This window comes from Macrosteles quadrilineatus, unplaced genomic scaffold, assembly GCF_028750875.1.
Source record: "Macrosteles quadrilineatus isolate MER2022 unplaced genomic scaffold, UCM_ALF_1.0 Scaffold_5__1_contigs__length_97177068, whole genome shotgun sequence".
In the NCBI taxonomy this organism is placed as follows: domain Eukaryota; kingdom Metazoa; phylum Arthropoda; class Insecta; order Hemiptera; family Cicadellidae; genus Macrosteles; species Macrosteles quadrilineatus.
Window position 1 is genome coordinate 29,622,668 of NW_026542598.1, and position 21,331 is coordinate 29,643,998.

The following is a 21,331-nucleotide window of genomic DNA, read 5'->3' on the forward strand; positions in this document are numbered from 1 at the left end:
GAAGATAAACTTAGCGATTACCTACTTAGTTTTCTGCTACAGGTCAACTCATAAATCTATTCTACAGGGAATATATCAGGATTTTGGTAAAAAAAAGTAAGTAATACAAATAGCTTCGTATAAAATCAATGAATTTGCCCAAATCGATAAAAATGTAATCCATTTACTTGAAAATTTTTAAGTACAGCTTAAAAATATTTTTTAATAATAATCGTACAATAACACTTATATGTGCGTAACTAATTTTGTTTCTAGTATTAGAAAATTGTTTAGTAAGACATCATAGAAATTTACTGTTTTGAACGTCAAGATGGGAAACACTCTTTTTACCACATAAAACCCCGTTTCCCTAGTCCGACTCTACTGGTCCGGAAACTAAATATGGGACATTTGCTAAAAATATATCGCACTAAACTTGACTCTTGAAAATAAATGAACAAATTCATAAACATAAAAGTACCTAAAATCTGGTTAAAAAATTTAGTATTGAGACCACCCATTCATGAGACTTAATCAAATCGCAATTTAAAGTATTTTTTATGTATTTACTTGCTTAAAAATTGATATTGTTGCATATTGTGCATTGTAACATTTACTGCGCTTGTTGAAAAAAAAACTTGCTATGAGCATAGACAAAGAGAATCTTTTTGTCTATGCTATGAGACATCCTTAATGATGTCCTTGTTTAGTAATTTACGGAACCTACAAAATGTGTTTTCTTTATTTAGCTACAAATTTTTCCTATTAGTCTGTCGATTACTATGAAAATAATAAAGACTTGTATTCGTGACGTGTTGGTTACAGTCAGATGATTTAATTGTTCGCCACATATTTATGTTCGGTTTGCCAAACAAAACTGGCTGTGTTGTTTCCAAGTTTAATGTGCTATTACCGGTTTAGTTTTTAGTATAATTTTACGAAACTGTAGACGAGTCAGTTTAAATAACGGTAGGTCTGTGTTAGAATGTTGAAAACTATATTCTCATGGTTCGGCAAAGAATCGAAAGAGTACTCTCCACCTTCTGAACGTTCTAAACATTCTAAACGTTTTGACCCGTCTCAACCCTCGACATCAGGTACTGGACACGTAGTCGACGACGCCGGTGCATCCGTCATCAGCATTTCCTCTGAGGATAGCACTCGTAATTGGCCCAACGTCATCAGGAGTTCCTTCGTTGAGGAGAGGATTTTGCCGCCAGTGTCTGGTCTTCTAGCGAGGGATCACGTTGAGGAAAGATTGAGCAAGATTATCGACAAGTTTGACGCTTTAGAGCTGGACTCTCCTGATCCTCAGAAGAAAGAGTGATAAAGTAAGTTTTCCTGACTTGGTGACTGCGGCGTTTTCTTCGACAGCTCGTGTTTTGGTTGGAAAAACATTACTTTTGGACTTGGACTCCTCCCACGGACATTATATTCATTGTTCGTGAGTTATTCCATGTTTCAAAGAGTCAAACTGATATAAGTTAAACATTTTTTTTTGTTTTATAACGTAAATCTTTGTGATGTCTTCATGATTTTTCTCAATTTTTTCTTGAGCCATTGTATGTACCTGAACTTTGCTTTATTGTGATGGAATAGGTATTTGTGATCATATTTTTTCATAGACTTTGAATAAACGTGAATAAACGTTTTGGTTTGGTTACAAATATACTGATTTATAGTGAGTTCTATACTCATTTGAACTATCTTCAGGTATTTGTGATTTTACTCGGAAACTATTCAATATAACTGTCCTCTGTTTATTTTTATTGTTCATTTTCTCACCAAACAAATTTTAAACCCTCAAAATGCGTAAATACATCAACTGGTTGTTTGGCAAACGCAAGAGTGAACGGAAGTCTGAAGATGCCAAACCGTCTACTTCCGAAGAGCACACTTCCATATCCATAGACCTTGGACCGGAGTCTAAGATCTTTGGGGACGAAGACCAAGGAGATGCTGCGTCCAAGACCAGATCCTCAAGATCTTCAAGCAGGAGGTCTTCGGTTCTCCAGAGCACAGTTGTGGAGGACAGACACAGTGCTATTCCACCTGTCACTCAGCTGGTGCAGAGGCAGACTACCGCTGAGAGGATCAGCAAAGTCATGGACAACTTTGACTCATTACTCCAGGAGTGGCCTGAGCTCAAGAAGTAGTTTGTGTTTTGTTAGTTGCTGTTGTTAAAAGATTTTGTCTTAAACAAATGGTTGTTGTTTTTTTCTTTGAATAAAGCTTGTTTTGACCATATTCATCGAATCTGTTTCATTATTTTATTTTCATCTCAATTCAAGTCACAGGAATCAAGGGACATGCTAATTGAGTGGTATACATGTTCAATTCAATATGACATTGTAGCCTACTTAAAAAAGATGGTATGTGACTTGGAATCGACCTTTGAATAAGCATGAACATGATGTTATATGATCACTTCTATGTATGATATAGCATGCTCTCCAGATAACCTCCCTAAATAATCGCGTTTCTTGTTGATCAATTGAAGATTGAATTACGAGAATCCACAGGTTTTAACATCCGTACCGTAAACGCAATAGTTATTCGCTATGTTATAGCTGAAAATTAAGTTGGTAGGATATTCTACGCGAAAATAAAATTAAGAATTGTTACTTTTACCAAGATGTATTACTAGTAGTAGTATTAAAAGAAGTGTATACTACTTTCTACGTACGCCTCATACTTTTGTTACTTTGCTTGTTTGTGTTGAATGGGAAAAACTTCTTTACTACTGAACGCGGATGTTTCTCTCGCTGTTGATACACAGCCTCTGCGCTGCTGAGTAGTTATAACTCCTAAGTAGTAAGAGTAAAAACTGGTAGAAGACTTTTGAAATATCTAAATAGGCCCCTCTTACCATCATCGGATTCATATAAATTGTTCTGGCCAATTGCAAAGCTGATCAATGACAAACCAATAGAAGGCATGTCACCTCATTTGACACCCGTCCTGCATTCATATTTGTGTTTGCCTATGTTTTGTACCCGCAATTGGTAATAATGGTAATGGTCTTAACATATTTTCTATTGTTACAGAACACATACACGAACGCGGAGAAGCTGCTGACTGCTGCTGAGGAGCTCGCGCAGACTGGCGAGTGTAACGCTGACGAGATCTACTCTGTAGCTCACGAGCTCGAGAGTCACGTGACCTCGTTCGCGGCTCGTGTGGAGCAGCGGCGGCGGAGGTTGGATCTCGCTGTGCACTTCTACACTCAGGAAAAGGAGGTAGGAAGTTCTCCATAATTTTTTTTTTCATCTTCAAGGTTATAGGCCGGAATTGTTTTCTACATTGTTTAAGGATAGGTCTAGAGGGGATCGCGGGATTTTCACATGGATGAAGTCGACTGGAGATTAAGGGGATTAGAACCCAGGACCTTGAGGACCGAAGTCCCGTGCTCGACCACTAGACCAGTTTTTAATCTGGGAACTATCTTCTTCTTTTTTGCTGTCCCATCTTCACATCATAGGACGTTGGGCTCTATCTTGCAACCGTTTACATATCACTTCAGGCTAAGCCTAGAGGTTCGTGGTAATCATTTGGATAGAAATCCATTTGTGAATGAGGGGGATTTGAACCCGGAACCTCGTGGCCGAAGTACCCTGCTCTACTTAGACCAGTTTGTTCCTCGAAATATTTTTGGCATAACATGTACTTGCACGTGGAGTTAATTGGTGTATAGTTGTAGCTATTCAGGCCAGGGGTATGTAGATAGTGTACGATGGACCAGCTACTACTTTTGATCATGTTAGCCGCTGAACACTAAACCACTGTTTCCTTGGAGCCCTAAGTGAGGAGAGGTCTCCATGTTAGGGACTTTCATCTACAAAAAATCACTTTTGTAGGTCATTATAGTAAAAGTGGTCCAAATCACCTGTTAGCGAATTTCCCTATAGGGAAGTAGCTATTACCGTAGGTGGCACGGTAAGACCTAGACCCGGGACCGATTTACTTTTTCATTTTGATGTCCCCAGAGGCCAAAAACACCATTCGTTCAAATTTTTATATATGTATATATATATATATATATATACTTATATATATATATATATGTCCGTGAACGCGATAACTTGAGTAATTTTTGTCCGATTTTGATGAAATTTGGTTTAAAGGTGTAAAGCGGGATAAACTTGAATGAGTTCGCGAACCAGCACGATCGGACCATGGGAACGGGGCTTTACGGGGGGTTTTATGGGGTAAAAATTGGTTTTTCTCACTTTTGACCCTCAAAACACAAAATTTCCCGATTTCTCTTTTAACCTTTTTAAAGAACTTAAAAAACAAATAATTTAGTATATAAAAGTTTTTTTGTTCAATTATTAGTAACGGAGAAAATTAAAAAAATTGTAAATTTAAAATTCCCATCTTATTCTTATGGAGAATATTGTCAAATGTTGTAGTTTGCTTGTTTATGGATATATTTTGATCAAACTTGGCAAATTCATTTATTTTGTACTAAGCTATCAATATTTTACTCAAAAACACACTTTATTAGTTTCCTTGTAGCAGCAAACCTAGGTACTCGTTAAACCTAATGTTATTAAAATAAATTTAACTGAAAATCAATTCAGACAAATGGAAATTCGCTTAGTCGGCAGGTTTGCTGCGGCGGGGGTATTTTGGTTATTAGTATAATAATCGTCCCAGTGACGTCATTTGTTTATGTTTATGATCTATACCGTTACTGTTTTATTCTCCGTGGATATTGACTTCTAGCAGAATCGCGTTAAATACTGACAATAATTTACCAATTTCTTTAAAATCCGAAACATCACTGGTCCAATAATGTCCAGATGTTTCACAACTTAAACATTGTTTGGTCAATCTGTATTTATAGGAAACTCGAGTCGAGTGTTGTAAATAACAAGTATCTGAAGGGGAAAGCCAAGTTTACCGATGTAATAAAAGAGCCGCTTTCATCGGAGAACAAATATTTACCGACCTTTCGATCGTCTCCCGCCGTATCCGCCTTTATTTTCAGATTTCCCGATTTCCTTCTGATCGGGTGGAATCGGAAATCGATTTGTGTAAGTCGGTGTTGCGAGTGCAGTTGGGAGGAAACCGCCAACAGCGTGTATTCTGGATTGGACCTACGAACTATTAAAAATGCATCTAAAACCTAACTATTTTTTATGACAAATTTACGAATTTTTGTTTTTAATTTTAACTAAGACTTCTCTCTGGACGCTTAGCTATGAATTGTTTGTGATTTTATATTGAAGTAACCTTGATATCGATATAGTAATTCGTTAATTTATACTTACAAAATCAAACTTTAGGCAGTTTTATTTTTACCACTGTAAGGTTAAGCGTTACCAATATTCAAATGTTATCTAATACATTTATTTTGGACGTGTTCTTTCGTTAATAAAAAAAAAATGTGTCGAAATTTGGAATCTGACCCAGCATCTATTTGACGATAAATAGGGCAACTTTCGCTATTTGAGAACCCATTTCTTCATAGCATTACATCTCAATTTCAATTTCTCAAGTTGGTTATGCGTTTGAGAGTGTATTTATTAGACAGGTTTTATTTGGTTTCGTGGTTCCACTTAAATTATCATGGATTTCATTTCAGTGGTTATTGTGTGAATTTTTCCGGTACGTTAACCCCAATATTTGACCAATGAACTCAAATTTACTACGGTACCAAAAATTAGCATAAAAAATAAGTGTTTTGTCCTCGTCTCTCGATATGAATCTCAATCACGTGTTATTAACATACTAAACATTGATGCATTTTATTTAGACTGATATGACTAGCAGTTTATACTAGCACATAACTCCATCCCTCCCTTATAATCTTATCGTCATGCAGGTCGGAAGCCACCTTTGTCAGATAACCAGTACCACCGTAGACGTAACTCTAGAAGGTAAAAACCTCTGTGTGAATCAACGATCACATAAGAGCTCACCTAAACCTGCAGTGTCTGGCCTTTGACACTGGTCGGGTTCATTTACATATCTTGAATAGTCCTGTTTGTACGTTTAGAAAGCTCTCTAAAGATCTTTAGAGGTTTAAGGTTTAACTGTCTTAAATACCTCGAAACTTGGCAAATGGTCACAATCCATGAATCCCATGACTGTCCATGATTGCTTTATGTAAACCTTAAAACGCATTGTTCTTCGTTCACCGTTTAAAGTATCGAATAAGACATGAATATTTTACCCCACAAGTTTGGCAATAGTTTAGAATTTTTGTATTTTATTCCTTTGAAAAAAAAAAAAAATGGTGGCAATAATTAGGTGTACCATCGCCTCCCGTTGGTGTGTGGCAACGTCACAACGTTTTGCCTATTTCCTTGGCAATAATAGAAATAACAAAAGTGTACACATAAACATTTCTTTTAATTAGTGCAACAGCTGTTTCGGTTTGCCAAGACAGCGGTTTTGCCACTTTTGTCTCGCCGCGGCCTTCTATTAGATGAGGTGTTACATATTAAATAAAAGATGTGTAAAATAAAATAGGTGTATTCTGAATTGAATCCTAAATAACAATGATTGTAAACAAAAACAAAGTTAACTTATTAAATATAACATATGGTATTTTGTTAAACATACAGTATGTTAGAAAAGACACATCAATTTCCCCCTTTAAAGTCTTGATCGCAGCATTTGATCTACATGTCGTCTGCATGTTACTCCGTTCTCCAGTTCAACGTTGTAATGTAGATTTCCATCTCTTGATGTAACTTTTCCGAAACTCCATTTTGTCTGACCCTTGTAGTAGTTTCTCACTTGAACACGGTCTCCCACCTTAAATATGCGTGTTATACCTTTAGGTTTGTCTTTTGAGTCCTCGATTCTAGAAGGTATCATAACACTGAGGTATGTTCTTACTTGTCTGTTGAACATGAGATAGTATGCCGAGTTTCCTGTTGAGTTTGGTACTTGACGGAGTTGAATTAACGCCTTGTGAATTTTACTGTCAAGTGTTCCTGGTTCATCTAATATCGACTTCAACATCTTCTTCACTGTTTGTACAAAGCGTTCAGCTTGTCCATTAGATGATGGGTGGAACGGAGCAGTAGTTTTGTGTTGAGTTCCACATGACTTAAGAAACTCTTGAAAAGTAAGAGAAGTGAAACTTCGTCCATTGTCTGAAATTAGGAGGCTTGGAAGACCAAAAGTACTAAAAAGTTTCTTCAACTCCTTAATAGTCCAATCGGTAGTTGCTGTTTTTGTGGGTATTACCTCTACCCATTTGGAGAAGGCATCAACAACAATGAAAAATTGTTGTCCATTTGTTGGGCCCATGAAATCTATATGTATTCTCTCCCATGGCTGAGTTGCTGGTTCCCAAGGATGGTTGATCTCTTTCGTTGGAGAATTTTGTTTCTCACGACAAGGCTTGCAAACAGCAATCATGTTTTCAATGTCTTTATCCATTCCTCTCCAAAAGCAGTAACTTCTTGCCAAAGCTTTGGTTTTTACTATACCAATGTGCCCGTAGTGTAGTTCATTGAGAGTTCTTTTCTTGAGGGAATTTGGGATGATTACTTTCCACCCTTTGAAGAGGCATCCTTCATGTAATGTAACTTCATTATCGTGAAATCCCAATGGCTCTAATGATTGACCCTCCTCAAGAGCCTCAAGAATTTGTTTTAGATATGCGTCCTTCTTAGTTTCTTCGGCTAGTTCTTTGGGATTGATAGTTATGGTGTTCAATTGGTTTGTTTGAAAATGTCCAAACTGGTCAATACTTGTAAATTTTGAATCTTCCACAGGAAATCTTGAGAGGAAATCTGCATTCCCATGGTCACCAGTTATCTTGAATTCAATTGTGTAGTTAAATCCTGATAAAAAATGGGAGTAGTTGAATAGTCGCGTAGCTGACATTGACGGTAGGCTCTTGTTGGGATTGAAGATTGACACTAATGGTTTATGGTCCGTGATGAGTGTGAAATGACGTCCGTAGCAATAAGAAAAAAATTTCTTCAACCCCCAGTATATACCTGTGGCTTCTTTATCGATTTGGCTGTAATGTTTTTCAGCATTGGTCAATGATCTTGAAGCAAAAGCTATAGGCTTTTCACTTCCATCTGGGAAACGATGTGATATCACTGCTCCAAGTCCCACTGGTGAAGCAAGGATCAATGGCAGGTCTGGGTTAAAGTGACAAAGAACTGTGTCACTTGTTATTCTTTTCTTGATGTTTTGGAAACTTTCTTCACACTTACTGTCCCATATGAATGACTGCCCTTTTTTTAGAAGTCTATTTAAAGGATTTAAAACAGTGGACAAATTCTTTACAAACCGGTTGTAGTAATTAACAAGCCCTAGGAAAGATCGGAGTTCCTGTATGTTTTGAGGCCTTCGTGCATTTGTAATTGCTGTGATTTTATCCTTACTTTTGTGGATTCCAGTGGCGTCAATAACATGTCCTAAGTATTCAATTTTCTTTTGAAAAAATTTGCACTTGTCACGCTTCAACTTCAAATTTTGACTCCTTAAACGCTCAAACACTTGCTTTAGTCTTTCTAGTAGTTCTTTTGATGACGTTCCTTGAATTATTATATCGTCGAAGAAGCACTGAACACCTTGAAGGTCTTGAAGGATTCCGTCCATCACCTTTTGCCAAACTCCTGGAGCAACTTTTACACCAAACATCAGTCTGTTAACTATGTATTGTCCTTTATGAGTGCTCAAAGTTTGAATTTCTGCACTCTCAGCATCCATTTCCAAGTGGAGATAAGCGTTACTTAAATCCAAAGTACAGAACAACTGTCCTCCATTCATTTGAGCAAAAATGTCTTCGATCCGAGGTATTGGATGATGTTCTTCTTTGATTTGTTTATTTACTGTAACCTTGTAATCAGCGCATATTCGTGTGTTACCATTAGGCTTTACTACAGGTACAATTGGAGTACCCCAATCGGACTTGTCTGTTTTGGAAATGATTCCAGCTTCTTCCAGACGATTCAACTCGAGTTCTACTTTTTCAGTTAGTGCATATGGGACTGGACGAGCCTTCACAAAAATAGGTCTTGCCCCTTCAACAAGCTGTAAGTGTGCTTTTTTGTGAGGTATGAGTCCTACTCCTGGTTCAAATAATTCCTTGAATTCATCCAAAAGATCTTCGAGTGCAGTAGATGTAGTATTGTTACTAACTGTTTTAAGTTCTGCCCAATCCAGTTTGACCTCTCTAATCCATTCTCTTCCGAAAATGGCATCGAAATTTTGGTTCACTATGTAGAGTTTCCCAACAAACACCTGATCATTGTAAGTGCATTCTACAAAGACGACACCCCGGGGTTTGATTATCTCGCTTGAGTATGTCCTTAGTTCTATGTTTGTGTGGAAAATCTTTTTATTTATGTTGAGACTTTTGAAGGTAGAGTATGGTAGAATACTTATTGCTGCTCCAGTATCTAACTCCATCCGCACAGGTTTACCTTCAATAAGTATCTCGACCATAAACTTGTCATTACCGGCACTCTGGTTGTGTATCTTAAAAACCTCTTGTTTCTCTTCCTTATAATAGTCTATAGTATTGTCAGTTTCGGTACAATGAATTTCTGTTTGTTTTGTGCCTAAACATACGCTAGCAATATGCCCTTGTTTGTTGCATTTCTTACATATTTCTCCGATAAATTTACACTGATGTGCCCTGTGTCTAGGTGATCCACAACGATAGCATTTACCTTTGAAGCGTTCAAATGGAGACTTTAACTTTTTGTTCCAAGTAGGAGAAAAATGGGGTGGTTTTGTTCCTGTACCTGCTATCTTGTTGATTTTCTCATTTGAATGAATGTTTTCTTCTACTATATAGCTTTCGTTCTTTGCCAATTCCATAATGGAGGCAAGTTTCACTACATCTTGAAACGATGAAGCAGATCTTTCTTGTAATAATTTTGTTCTTATGTCTGAATTGCTAATACCTCTTATAAACTGCATGCGTAGTAATGTGTTTGCAATTGATTTCCCACAATTATTACAGTTGAAGTCACAGTCTGAAGATAACTTTTGAAGCTCAACGGAATATATTTTTACGGTTTCTTCAGATTCTTGTGTTCTTGTCATAAATTTGTGTTGTAAGGCCCAAGTACTAGGTTTAGGGTCAACATAATCAGCCAAAAGACTTACTAATTCAGCATATGTTTTATCCAAAGGACTTTCAGGAGCGCACAAATCATACAGTTTCTGATGTAAATGTGGCGTTAAGGCATGTAGCATTGTGTACACTTGATCCTTTGGTTCCAATTCTTGGCTATGTAGATATAGAAATATCTCAAATCGACGAATGAAGTTCTTGAATGATTCATTTTCCTGATATGGTGTGAAAATCATTGAGGAAGTAGTGGATCGACGTTGTGGAGTAGACAAATTTGATGTACTAGGCACAATATTTTGAGTGTTCACTTGTAGTTCTGCAAGCTGTCCCATACGTTTTTGTAACTCATCCATTACCTTGTAATATTTGTCCTCCATTTCTACTCTGTAATCTATTTCTTTCTCAATTTCAGCTTCTTCAGTTTTCTCTTCTATTAATTGTTGTACAGAATTAAATCTTTCCCAATAATCTTCAATTGTTGTTATCCTGGTTTTGATTACTTCTTTTGACATGTTTTGTAGGTTTGCTAGCCATCTTTCAGCCTTAGACAACTGACCCTTCACTACTACTCTAATCTTCTTTAAATCAGTCAAACTTTCAGTGTAACTTAGGTCACTCATATTAAAAAAGTAAATTGTAATAAATAGAATGTAAAAAAAATTAAAAACTGGTTTTCCTCGTCGCCAAACTGTTACATATTAAATAAAAGATGTGTAAAATAAAATAGGTGTATTCTGAATTGAATCCTAAATAACAATGATTGTAAACAAAAACAAAGTTAACTTATTAAATATAACATATGGTATTTTGTTAAACATACAGTATGTTAGAAAAGACACATCATGAGGTTATGGTAAAGATCTATCTTCTAAAATCTATCTTACGCATTTTGTATGTTTTAAATGTAATTTTTATCTTATCAATGGGAAATTAACCTTTAAATATAAAACACGTACCACTTTTGTTATCCATTCAATATATTTTGTGGTTCAGCCATTTATTCGTTTACTTCAAAAGCAAAACTGGATAAAATTACAATGGTTACAATCCAATTAATTACAATTAAACCTAATTGAACTAAATATTACACAATGGTTGATTCGTTTTGTTGTTTAGTCTCCGTTAACAATGAAGAACGAAACATTTGATTCAACTAATGAATTGTGGTTGGGAAAACAATTAAAACAATTATTTCAATTAATGACATTTCCTATTGTGAAGTCCTTTTTATGTTGATTGTTCATTAATTTGTTTTGTTTTTAGACATCGTGTTCTATCACGCTCTCGAAAAATAAGCGTAATTACAATTTCATCTAATGTAAATTTAAAAAAATCTACTTTCTGAAGGTTGGATTATGGACGACATTTCCTTGTAGTTGAGTGTTACGTACTTGGAACCTTTGTATGCTTAGATCATTTTGTCATATCTAAATCAAATTGTGCTCCATTCTTAAGTAGAACTTTCTCCCAGGTTTGTCCTAAGCTATTGTCAGACAATATATAGTTATTTGTCTCTTTTTGTTAAATATGTTACTATGTTAGAAAAAAAACCTCAACACGTTTCTGTTAATTTAAATTGCGTATAAAGACGAATTCAAAAGAAATACCCCATTCACAGTTTATTAATTCACCATTTTTAGGTTGGTTAAAAATAAGCTAAAGACAACTTAAAGATTATGTTAGTGTATTTTTTTTATTTCGTTTTGATATGTTTTCTATTTCTTATTGTTATTGCACAATTTTCTTTTTATAGATAAACCAAATCAAACACAATGTTTGTAAAGTGTTGCATGTCTTGGTACTGTGTTCAAAAACAAATTATGTGAAATTTACATTTAATGGCAAAAATATTTAAATCCTTTCGAACTGCATACCTACAGTTTTTCTTGCGTTGTTATAACAGGAAATTACAGCAAGAACACTTTCAAATTAACCAAAGAATAAGAGATTAAATCCCTTAAAAGCTACCAGATACAAACGCTCGCTACAAAACATAAATTAGGAAGTCAATGCTTTTACGGTAATTGAAATGTTTTGAAAATAATAAAAATCTGTATGTAATAAAATATTATTACAAATTCACAACACAGTTAAACGGTTACATGTAACTTGATGCCCAATTAAAATCGTTTATTAATTGGTACCTGGTAAGTACTTTCGTAATAAAAGAGTGCCTTTCAAAACCCCGCTATTCACTGGAGTCTCATTTACATTTTGCAAACGGTCATACAATCGTACATATGCCCGCTCACGCAGCGTCAACTTCAAAACAATCTCTGCCATTCGTTGCAGTTTATTTGTAAGGATGACTGATATTTTTATATAGCGCATATTAATTGACTAACAAAAGCAAAGGATAATAATAAACGTAACAGCAAACTGACACATATTCAATCAAATTGGCAATCCCCTCAATCTCAATTCTCTTTCAATTAGCTTGTCAAACCCCCTTATAAAGGTTTAGGGGTAAGTAGTGGGTCTTTTTATTTAGGAAGTATTGTAATTATTTTTTTTATATTTAATACGTTTCGTAGAGTAGTTTAAACAGTTGTATTGCGAAAAATACATTATCCTGTAATTGAATGCTCAACCCTGTGCATTGATACAAAAAGTGCTACTGGCAGGGATTGGTCCCAGCGAAGTTCCATCTAATTATAATTAGCTCAGCCCTTAGCTATGGAAATGTCGTCCTTTGATCTGGTCTCGTTATCGATGTTGCCAATTATTGGAACGTCAGAGCTTTTTGGTGACAACGTCAGTGGAAGAAATGAGAGCATGGTTCACTGAATCTAAACTACAAGCGTTGAAGGTTCTGCAGGGTTTTTAGTTATAAAATTGATCTTAAGATTTCGTTTTTAGCATTTTATCCATTCCTATAGTCGAAAACACAACCCATAACGTTATACGTTATACGTTATAACCCATAAACGTGTTTGTGAAGTTCCTAATATAATATTTTTATTCAATGTGGTTATTATAGACTTATTGTTATAATTGAAACACTACTAATAATAATACTAGAATTAATTAACGTTTACACACTGAAAAGTTAATTTATGAAACGTTGTGTTCAAAATTAGTTATGTTCATTATTAAAATTAAAGTGTTTGATTGTAGACCAAAAACCATTTAATTTAGCTTTTACTCGTATAACTGCATCACATATGTATTAATAACGTTAAATTTAACCTTTTTATCAATTCAGTTTTTTTTACCCGCATTACATAACTCAAAGTGCCAGAAAGGCAGGTACTTAGGCCTATGTCCAATTTAAAAATAAACAAAGCCCTGAAGCTTTTGATTTCTTGAAAGATTCCCTGCTATCAACTGTGTACAGACGTGAAACTTGTGCCACAACAATCAGCTGATGATATTAATTTATTGCTGTGTCGAACAATCGAGAGTCGAAAAATTACGTAATCGATAATCAAACAACTACATATTTTTGATTATGAAATGTTTTAGAGTTTACGTAATCACAAATCGACACCATTAGGAATTATTGTGCAATAGAAGATCACGATAAAATACTTGATCATTGCCAAATTGGGCGTGTTTTACCACCTTATATTATTATAACAAGACCAAGACCAATTCCAACCTTGGAGTTTCGCCGCGGGCTCCACACTTGCTACAATGACATTATACTCTATGGCTGAGCCGCATTCCACAACAGCTGTGATATTTACAGCGAGTAACAAATCAGCTGGCGCGATACGACGCACGCAACAACACTCGGCAACAATGGGACAAAGACGGCGAAATTAATTAAACTGAGTGAGACGGAGATGTTAATTAAACCGACAAAGACCGCAGGTGCGTCAATGTGACTACGAATACTGTCAACAATGTATAAGTAGTTTGACTATTACATATAACTATTCAGCTGTTTATCATCGTTGTTATCTTATTTTAAACTATTGCATGGATTGTTAGTTGTTTATTTGCCAGCGATTCCGTGATTCATCAGATTTTCAGAATTGTTTAGTGTTTTTGGCTGGATCTTGGCATTATTTTGTCACAATTTAGGCGAGACCTAGGGGTAAAATCCGTTGGTGATTTGTTGGAATTTGAACCCGTGACCGCAAGGACTGAAGTCCCGCGTTCTAACGACTAGACCACTTCGCTCCCCTTCAGGACATCTATTGTAAAATTCCTTAGTACAGTTTATACAACACTAAAAAAATATCAACTTATTTTTAAAACGTCGTTGGATATAGTTAGTTGTTTTAGGATTTTGGGGAACCCATTGTAGGCCACATTGTGTGTGGAAAAACATACGTAAGATCCTTTTCCTCCAAACCTGTAAGGTAGTTAGCTACCCACTACAGTGTTAGCTACGATAGGTAACCTCTTCAGGTATGAAGTCCTTTGGAATGGACACACCAGTTTAAGTTCCACATTTTATAGGTTTTCTTCCCACTTGTACATTTTAGGCCTAGAGGGTCGTGGCATCATCACTTGAGATAAAATCCATCAGTGATTGGCAGTATTTGAACCCGGGACCTTGGGGACCTGACCGGAGGGGCTCTACTACTAGACCAGCTCCCCGATCTAGCTGGTAGTACTACTTTTCTAGTAGTAACATTTAGCTGTGTATGATTTGCAGCTCTGACTAAAAGACGACGTTTACAGTCAATGCTCAAGTAGATGCACTAATCTAGAAAAAGATCAAATCAAATCAAATCAAAATATACTTTATTTCCAAAAATATTGAACAGAATAAAATTCAAACATAATAGATACGACAGACTTTTTGACAGTTCGAAACTTTAACCTGCTATTATTATGCTGTAAGTTGATAACCTTTCCTTTAACTTTGAGTTTCTAATTAGTGATCCTGGCCAAATGATTAACTAATTATTAGGGATTAACAATATTTCACTTAGATAATTTTACACTCACTGTTTGTTTGCAACATAATTTATGGGGTCCATAAATGATGTACAATGAATTCATCTATTCAGGTTATCATTACGTCTTCAATCGAAATTTGCTAACTGCAACTGGCAGTTCAAATCCAAACTAAGTTATCTTGTATAAAATAATTGCAATATAATCAATATAAGCAGTAAATAAAATCGATTTCAAAAGCCAGCTTATGTTAGGAACTCGATTAGTGACTTACATAAAGTATTATTAGCTCTTGTGAAACTTTCCATTGTGCAAACTTTTCTCATTGTTCAAAGTTTAGTCGCCCAGTTCATGCTTGAATGGAAACAATTTTAGCCCTTGGCTTCCCAATTTCAATCTTTAGTTTATAGGGTTTCTAAAAGATATGTCGGATTGTTGACTTTTGAAAACTAACGTAAATATCCTACCTGTATTTACCAGATGTAGGAAATGTTGGATTTATAAGGAACGTAGTTTAATGAGCTACTCCGAGTGTCCTACAGTATAAATTAACTCTGGGGTTTTTTTTATGACGCTAAAGCTTACAGTAAGTGTATCGCTGGAGTGTAGGCTACTAGTTTACATTAAGTTAAGGCTATACAACAAGTTGGATATTTCAACAGAAATGAGTAATTTACGCAAGGGCATTCTATCGATGGCTCAGTTAATTCAACAAAGTTCATTTTCATTCTAAAATTTGCTACACATTTACGTGAGAATTTAACGTATACTTCTATACTTGATGAAATGTTGTATCTGGGTACTAAACCAAGGTATCTCAAGGCGTGCTTATTCATTTTAGAAAATTTTTATTTTAATGGCAATTTTCCGTAAAAATATAAAATAACGGAGTAATCCTATTTTTGCAAACATTCCTCGAACGGTTTTGATTAAGATTTAGTATGTTATGGTGCTTTTAACTTCTAACAAATTGGTACAACCCCCAATGCTGTAAAACTTACTTTTTAAAAGTTATTGCAACGTTTATGATTTACCCATAACCAATCCTAACTCCCACCATATACCCATAACGGTTGTTGACAATATTTTGTGAGGAAGTATGTGTAAGATGGCTGATACCGTTTATTATTGGAAAACTAGCCACATAGTTCCATCTCCCGTCCATAGCCAAACGTCAAATTTATGTTCAAGTTTAACTTAGCAGTGTGAAACAGCTGCACTCCCAAGATGCAATTCGTCTCGAACAAACACAATTGGCTGCCCTGTCAACCCCTCTTGTTATTGAGTTGTCGGAACTGTGTTTCAAACATTCCCCTACTTAGTGCTCGCTAAAGATCTGTAATATTCAATGAGTAATACGACGTTGTACGTCATTGTCAAACCGTGTCCATGCGTGCAGGATTTGTAGCTTATTTCTGTTTGTGCTAATATTTGAAGCTGAAAGCTCAAGTGTTGACAGACTTGCGTCATAGCTTCACCCCCTTCGCTTATTCAGATGAATATTTAACAATTCCTCCCCTAAAACTCAAACTCGGATTGAACAACTTTGTCTTAACATTTCTCACCTGCGGTTACGTTTATTTTCGTTTCCAAACTTTAAACAAGGGTTTCAATTGTGACTTTTCGGTGGGATCCTCTTGTTTTTTTCTGGTAACTTTTTCAATCGTTTTTTACGGTGATGAATCGGAATGTTACACATTTTTATTTTACATTACTTACAACGGGTTTGTTGTTTACATGTTTCCGACCGATCGTAAACAAAATGTATTTGCTAAAAAACTAAATACAATTCTCTAGTCTATTTTTTTTCACTATAGAAAACCTTTATTTATAAAAGGTAACTAGAATTTTCCATTTTCATTTATTTAAATAAGGGGTTTTACAGTATAACTTTCGTGCTCTATAATAGGAAATGTTAGTGCCAAAATATTTCTACGTGAACAGTTTAAAGATTCCGTTCAACAAACATTAATGGATTGAAAATGTATAAATTTAAGCAAACAACTACACCCTAAGATTATAAACACATACATCCCATTCGAATGTCATAGCAGTATCAAGCTTGGCAAGTAATACGAACAAAATGAACGCAATAGATTTCATCCCCTGACAGAGACCTAAATCCACTTATTTTTTACCAGCTGAAAGGACAACTTGGTGATAAACTTGGTGATGATAGCAAGCATCAACATTGGAAAAGGAGGGAAAATAAATTGTACAATAGCTCACTAACTAATTTGCTTATTCATGTTCTATTTGAATTACGAAATACAGAGAGCTGATTCGAGATTGAATATTTATATGGATCCAAAACAAACTCTCCTAGAGTTATTTCAATCCCATTCTCCACTAACCCACAGTAATCTCCACTGTGTAAATAAAGCGATAAAAGTGGTAAAAGTGAAACGGACTGCATCAACCTGTGTGGGCAAGTGTGATTCAAAATTTGATTATAATCCAAGTGGGTCGTGTCGAGAGTGAGTAAACTTTCTAGCTGTGTTAGGTTAGGACTAGATGACGCCGTAGAGTTGTTTTGAGTTCTACAAAAGTGGCTACTTTCTAGTGGAAATTGAGGATGCTGCTTGTACATGAGGCTTTGTTTTCCTAGTGTTATGTTGCAACATATTTGGCCACTAATGTCGTAAAAATGAAATAACATGGTGAGAGATTAACTAGAGCTGACTTTTGAAATAAATAAATAATTAAAATGAATAAGTAAACAAACTAATGATGACTACTCAGAATAGCTATTTCTGTATTAAGAGCGCAAAGTACGTCATTACCGCTCGAGAACTGTAGATAGCCGCACGAAGCTTTAGCTGAGTGTGGCCATACATTTCGAGAGCGGCAATGACTGTTTGTGCTCGTAATAGACACAAGATTTTTCCAATCACCATAACTAACGTATAACGTAACTAACGTACACAGATTAACTTTTTAATACTGTACTATTTAATATATCATTTAGGTTATGTTTGCTTTTTAGGTTACGTTGTTTGCCTATCGGTTTTAACGTACCTGATCTTATGCTGTGGTGGTGTAGAAAAGCCAACTGTGAAATCAGCTGATTAGCGAGCGGGAATGATCCATTACCGCTCTAGAGTGTAAATGAGCTATTTTGCGTACTGTTTCCAGGTGTAATAATGTGATAAATTCCATGCAGTGGTAGAAAAGACTATTTACACTGTTAACATAGGTATTTGTCAACAGGGTACAATTTTCTTATGGCAGTTTCTATTTTCATGTGATCAAGAGAGAATAAATTAACATGTGTAAATCAAAAATAAATTAATAAGTAGTAGTTTCACCACAAATTATAGAAGATAATTATTGGATTGTGAAATCAACGATATAGCCAAAGGATAGATACACGTGTTTATTATATAAAATGTATCAGATTATTTTGCATGATCTGCAATACAAAGCAAATATAACAATTTTAGAAATAACAAATATTTACTTCATTTAAGGCCAAAGCCCCACTTCTAAACTTTGAGAACCCTGGATCAAATTCAATATTTAAAATATGAATCGGCCATTTGCAGTCGTGTGTGAAAAAATTCAATTAATTTGGTCCTGTGGTTTTGCAAGATTTAAAGACTGCCACAATCATTTAATTAAGTGAAGATGTGGAAAATTCAGAGCGTATTTTCTACACATTTTTGTACTAGTGAGGTTTCAATCACCACAATCCATTAGTTTATGTTTGAAATACCCACAAAAATAGTAATTTTATATTTTTCATATTGGTTGTATTTTAACAAATATCAATTAATTTTGTTACTAAGCTGTTTAGCATGTCAAGGATACCTACACTGGATCTTGAGCTAAAGCACTTGACACTTGATATTGTTGATACCCGGAGCATTGTGAGGCTTCGCCTTCTCCATGAGAGCTAATGCAGTTCCCTTTAACAGAAACCATACTTAGGTTAATCGCTTATAGCCAGTGACCTATAAATTATATAATAGATTATCAGAGACAGCCTAATGTAAAATGCATTTTTACGAGTTGAATTTTTAAGTTGTTAATTTTGGAGAAAGATTGACTAATCAATGACCGGATTGTGGATTACATTTGTGTCAAATTAAAGTTGACTTGCCGAATACGAAATAACATCTCCGAGCAATTCTGTTCTATAATTTATGTTACTGCTTGAATTAACGTAAAACTTGATGGAAAGACGGCGAAGTGAGAGGAAGAAGCTACGTTAAAACGTAACGACATTTTGACAGTCGGAAGTCTGCCGAGCGTGCAGTCTTGCACCATCGCGGGAATTAGAGAAAGGAGAAATAAGTCATTTGCTGCGGAGCGGAGCACTCAGTCTCGTGGGAAATTTTCAACGGACATTTTAAAGTATTGGTTGGTAATCTTTCATTGTGAATAGGGATTGTGTTCTTAAAGTTTACTTAGAACTGTGTTTCAGTTGAATCGTGAGTTTAATAAGAATATAAATTAAGTGCTGCTGCTCATTGGAATTTAAATATACGTAAGAGCCAATTCTTTAGAATTTAAATATAAGAGCTAATTCTTCGAGTAATATAAAATGTTCTTACCTAGCTGGTAAGGCTACACTACTAGACGGTTCCGCTTTTTAAGGTATAATAATTTTAATGTGTTATATTCTATTGGTAGTATTTATATTTTAACATGAGCAAGGTTTTAACAAGGTTATACATTTTCATACATTCGGATTTTAGCAATGTTTTTTTTAAGAGTTTAGCAGCCCTTTTTACCTGACCTAACCTAACCTAACCTAAGCATTCATTTGCCTTTTCTTCATATTCCATAGAGGTCTGTGCGTAGAACATATACAGCAAAGAAAGGGGTGAGCTGGTAGGGTACAACTACTGAACTGTACTAGTTTACTACTGAAAGAAATAGTGCAGGTACCAGGATCCGAACCCACGACATCGCTGCCGAGGCCCCGTGGTGCTATCGACTCAATCTTTTACCTACCAATTAATATTTTCATAGAAAAATAATCTATATTTATAAAATCAAAAGAAAAGGAAATACAATTCGTAATACCTACCACAAAATTCACCATCATCTGGGTTACCCTGATTGTTTAACAAACCTAAAAACCATAATTTACTTTCAAAACGTTCTTGATACTATCTGGGGCAAGGCAAGATAAACTTCACTGGAGTGTTTTCTTTCCAATGTTTTCTCGCGGTATAATATTGTGCAAATATCATAAACCGAACAAGCGGCTAAGTGAAGTGGTCAAATGTTTAGACAGGATAGAGTAAACTGCTGAGGCCGACAGAGTTTACAGTAAACACTGATGTAGCCACGAGAAACCTCACTGAGAAGTTTGTTGCTTAATAACAAGCAAGCTTTTAGTTATGTTTATTTAGACGAAGTTTATAGGTGGTACACTGATTTTACCTAATAATTTTTGTTAGTTCATACGTCGTATGTACGAACTTTTTTTAAAACTTAACAAACGTCGTACAAAAACATACGCATCAGTCAGTATGATAATTTTCTGAATAGTCTCTATGTGTATTTTAGAATGATATATCACAAAATGAGGGGTTTCATTGTGTATAAATATACATTACCAGTTTTGCTATTTTTTTACTCTATTAAACCATACTCTGCAAGGTGGAATCTATCTTCTGACCCTTCGTGAACCTGGGTACTGGCCAATGGGTTATATAGGGCTCTGGTCAGTACTAGTTAGATTTAAGGGTAAGGAGACAGGTTCCATCAAACAGACTATAGTACAAAACATCAACTAGTCGCTAGTCAACGACTATGCTTGTAGAGAAATAAATCGCCTCCCACGTAACACATCTACTACCTGTTCTAGTGGCTTACCTTGGGTATAATAATTTACATAGACTCACTACCGTGCACTATCCATTGAAATTTTACATTCAGGTTTTAGAATATGTAACTAGGCAGTTGAAAATTTAAACCGTATCAGCAAACTGACACATAATTTCACCTATTAGCTTGCCAACATTCCTAATGAAGGGTAAGCGGTAGGAGTAACTATGAAATTTGCTACAGTACCGTAAAATCACAATAACTTTTGAACCGTAATTTTTAAAGCATTTGGGTTTGTACCACGTTTTAGAGTTAGGGGCCATAACATACTAAGCCGTTTTTGGGTTAATCCGACTTTTCCGTTATTTTATGGGATTTTCTGTGAAAATCTTCATTAAAAATCAAAATTTCAAAAAAAAACGCCCGGAGTGCATGCTCCTACATACTAAATTTCGTCACAAAATGTGGGCTGTAGCTCTGCAATCATTAAAAGTCACAGAAAGTAAACTAATGACGAAAAATCATACACTACAGTACTTCGAAAGGCACTATTTTGAAAATAATGCTTCGCTCAGGCTTTGCTGCCATTGGCGCTCTAAAAATGTTTCGGAGTTGTGCCTTTCGTAAATATACCTTTCGGAGTTTTGCATT

The 21,331-nt window shown here is 35.4% G+C and overlaps 1 protein-coding gene across 5 annotated transcripts in view; it reads left to right on the plus strand.

Moving 5' to 3' along the window:
- Positions 1–21,331, plus strand: part of LOC128994659 (triple functional domain protein-like) — a 284,163-nt gene that overhangs the window by 112,971 nt on the left and 149,861 nt on the right. For all 5 annotated transcript variants that reach the window (XM_054419354.1, XM_054419352.1, XM_054419353.1 and 2 more), the window contains one exon: positions 3,027–3,218. In XM_054419354.1, coding sequence (XP_054275329.1) covers positions 3,027–3,218 — 192 coding nt within the window. The remainder of the gene's footprint in view (positions 1–3,026; positions 3,219–21,331) is intronic.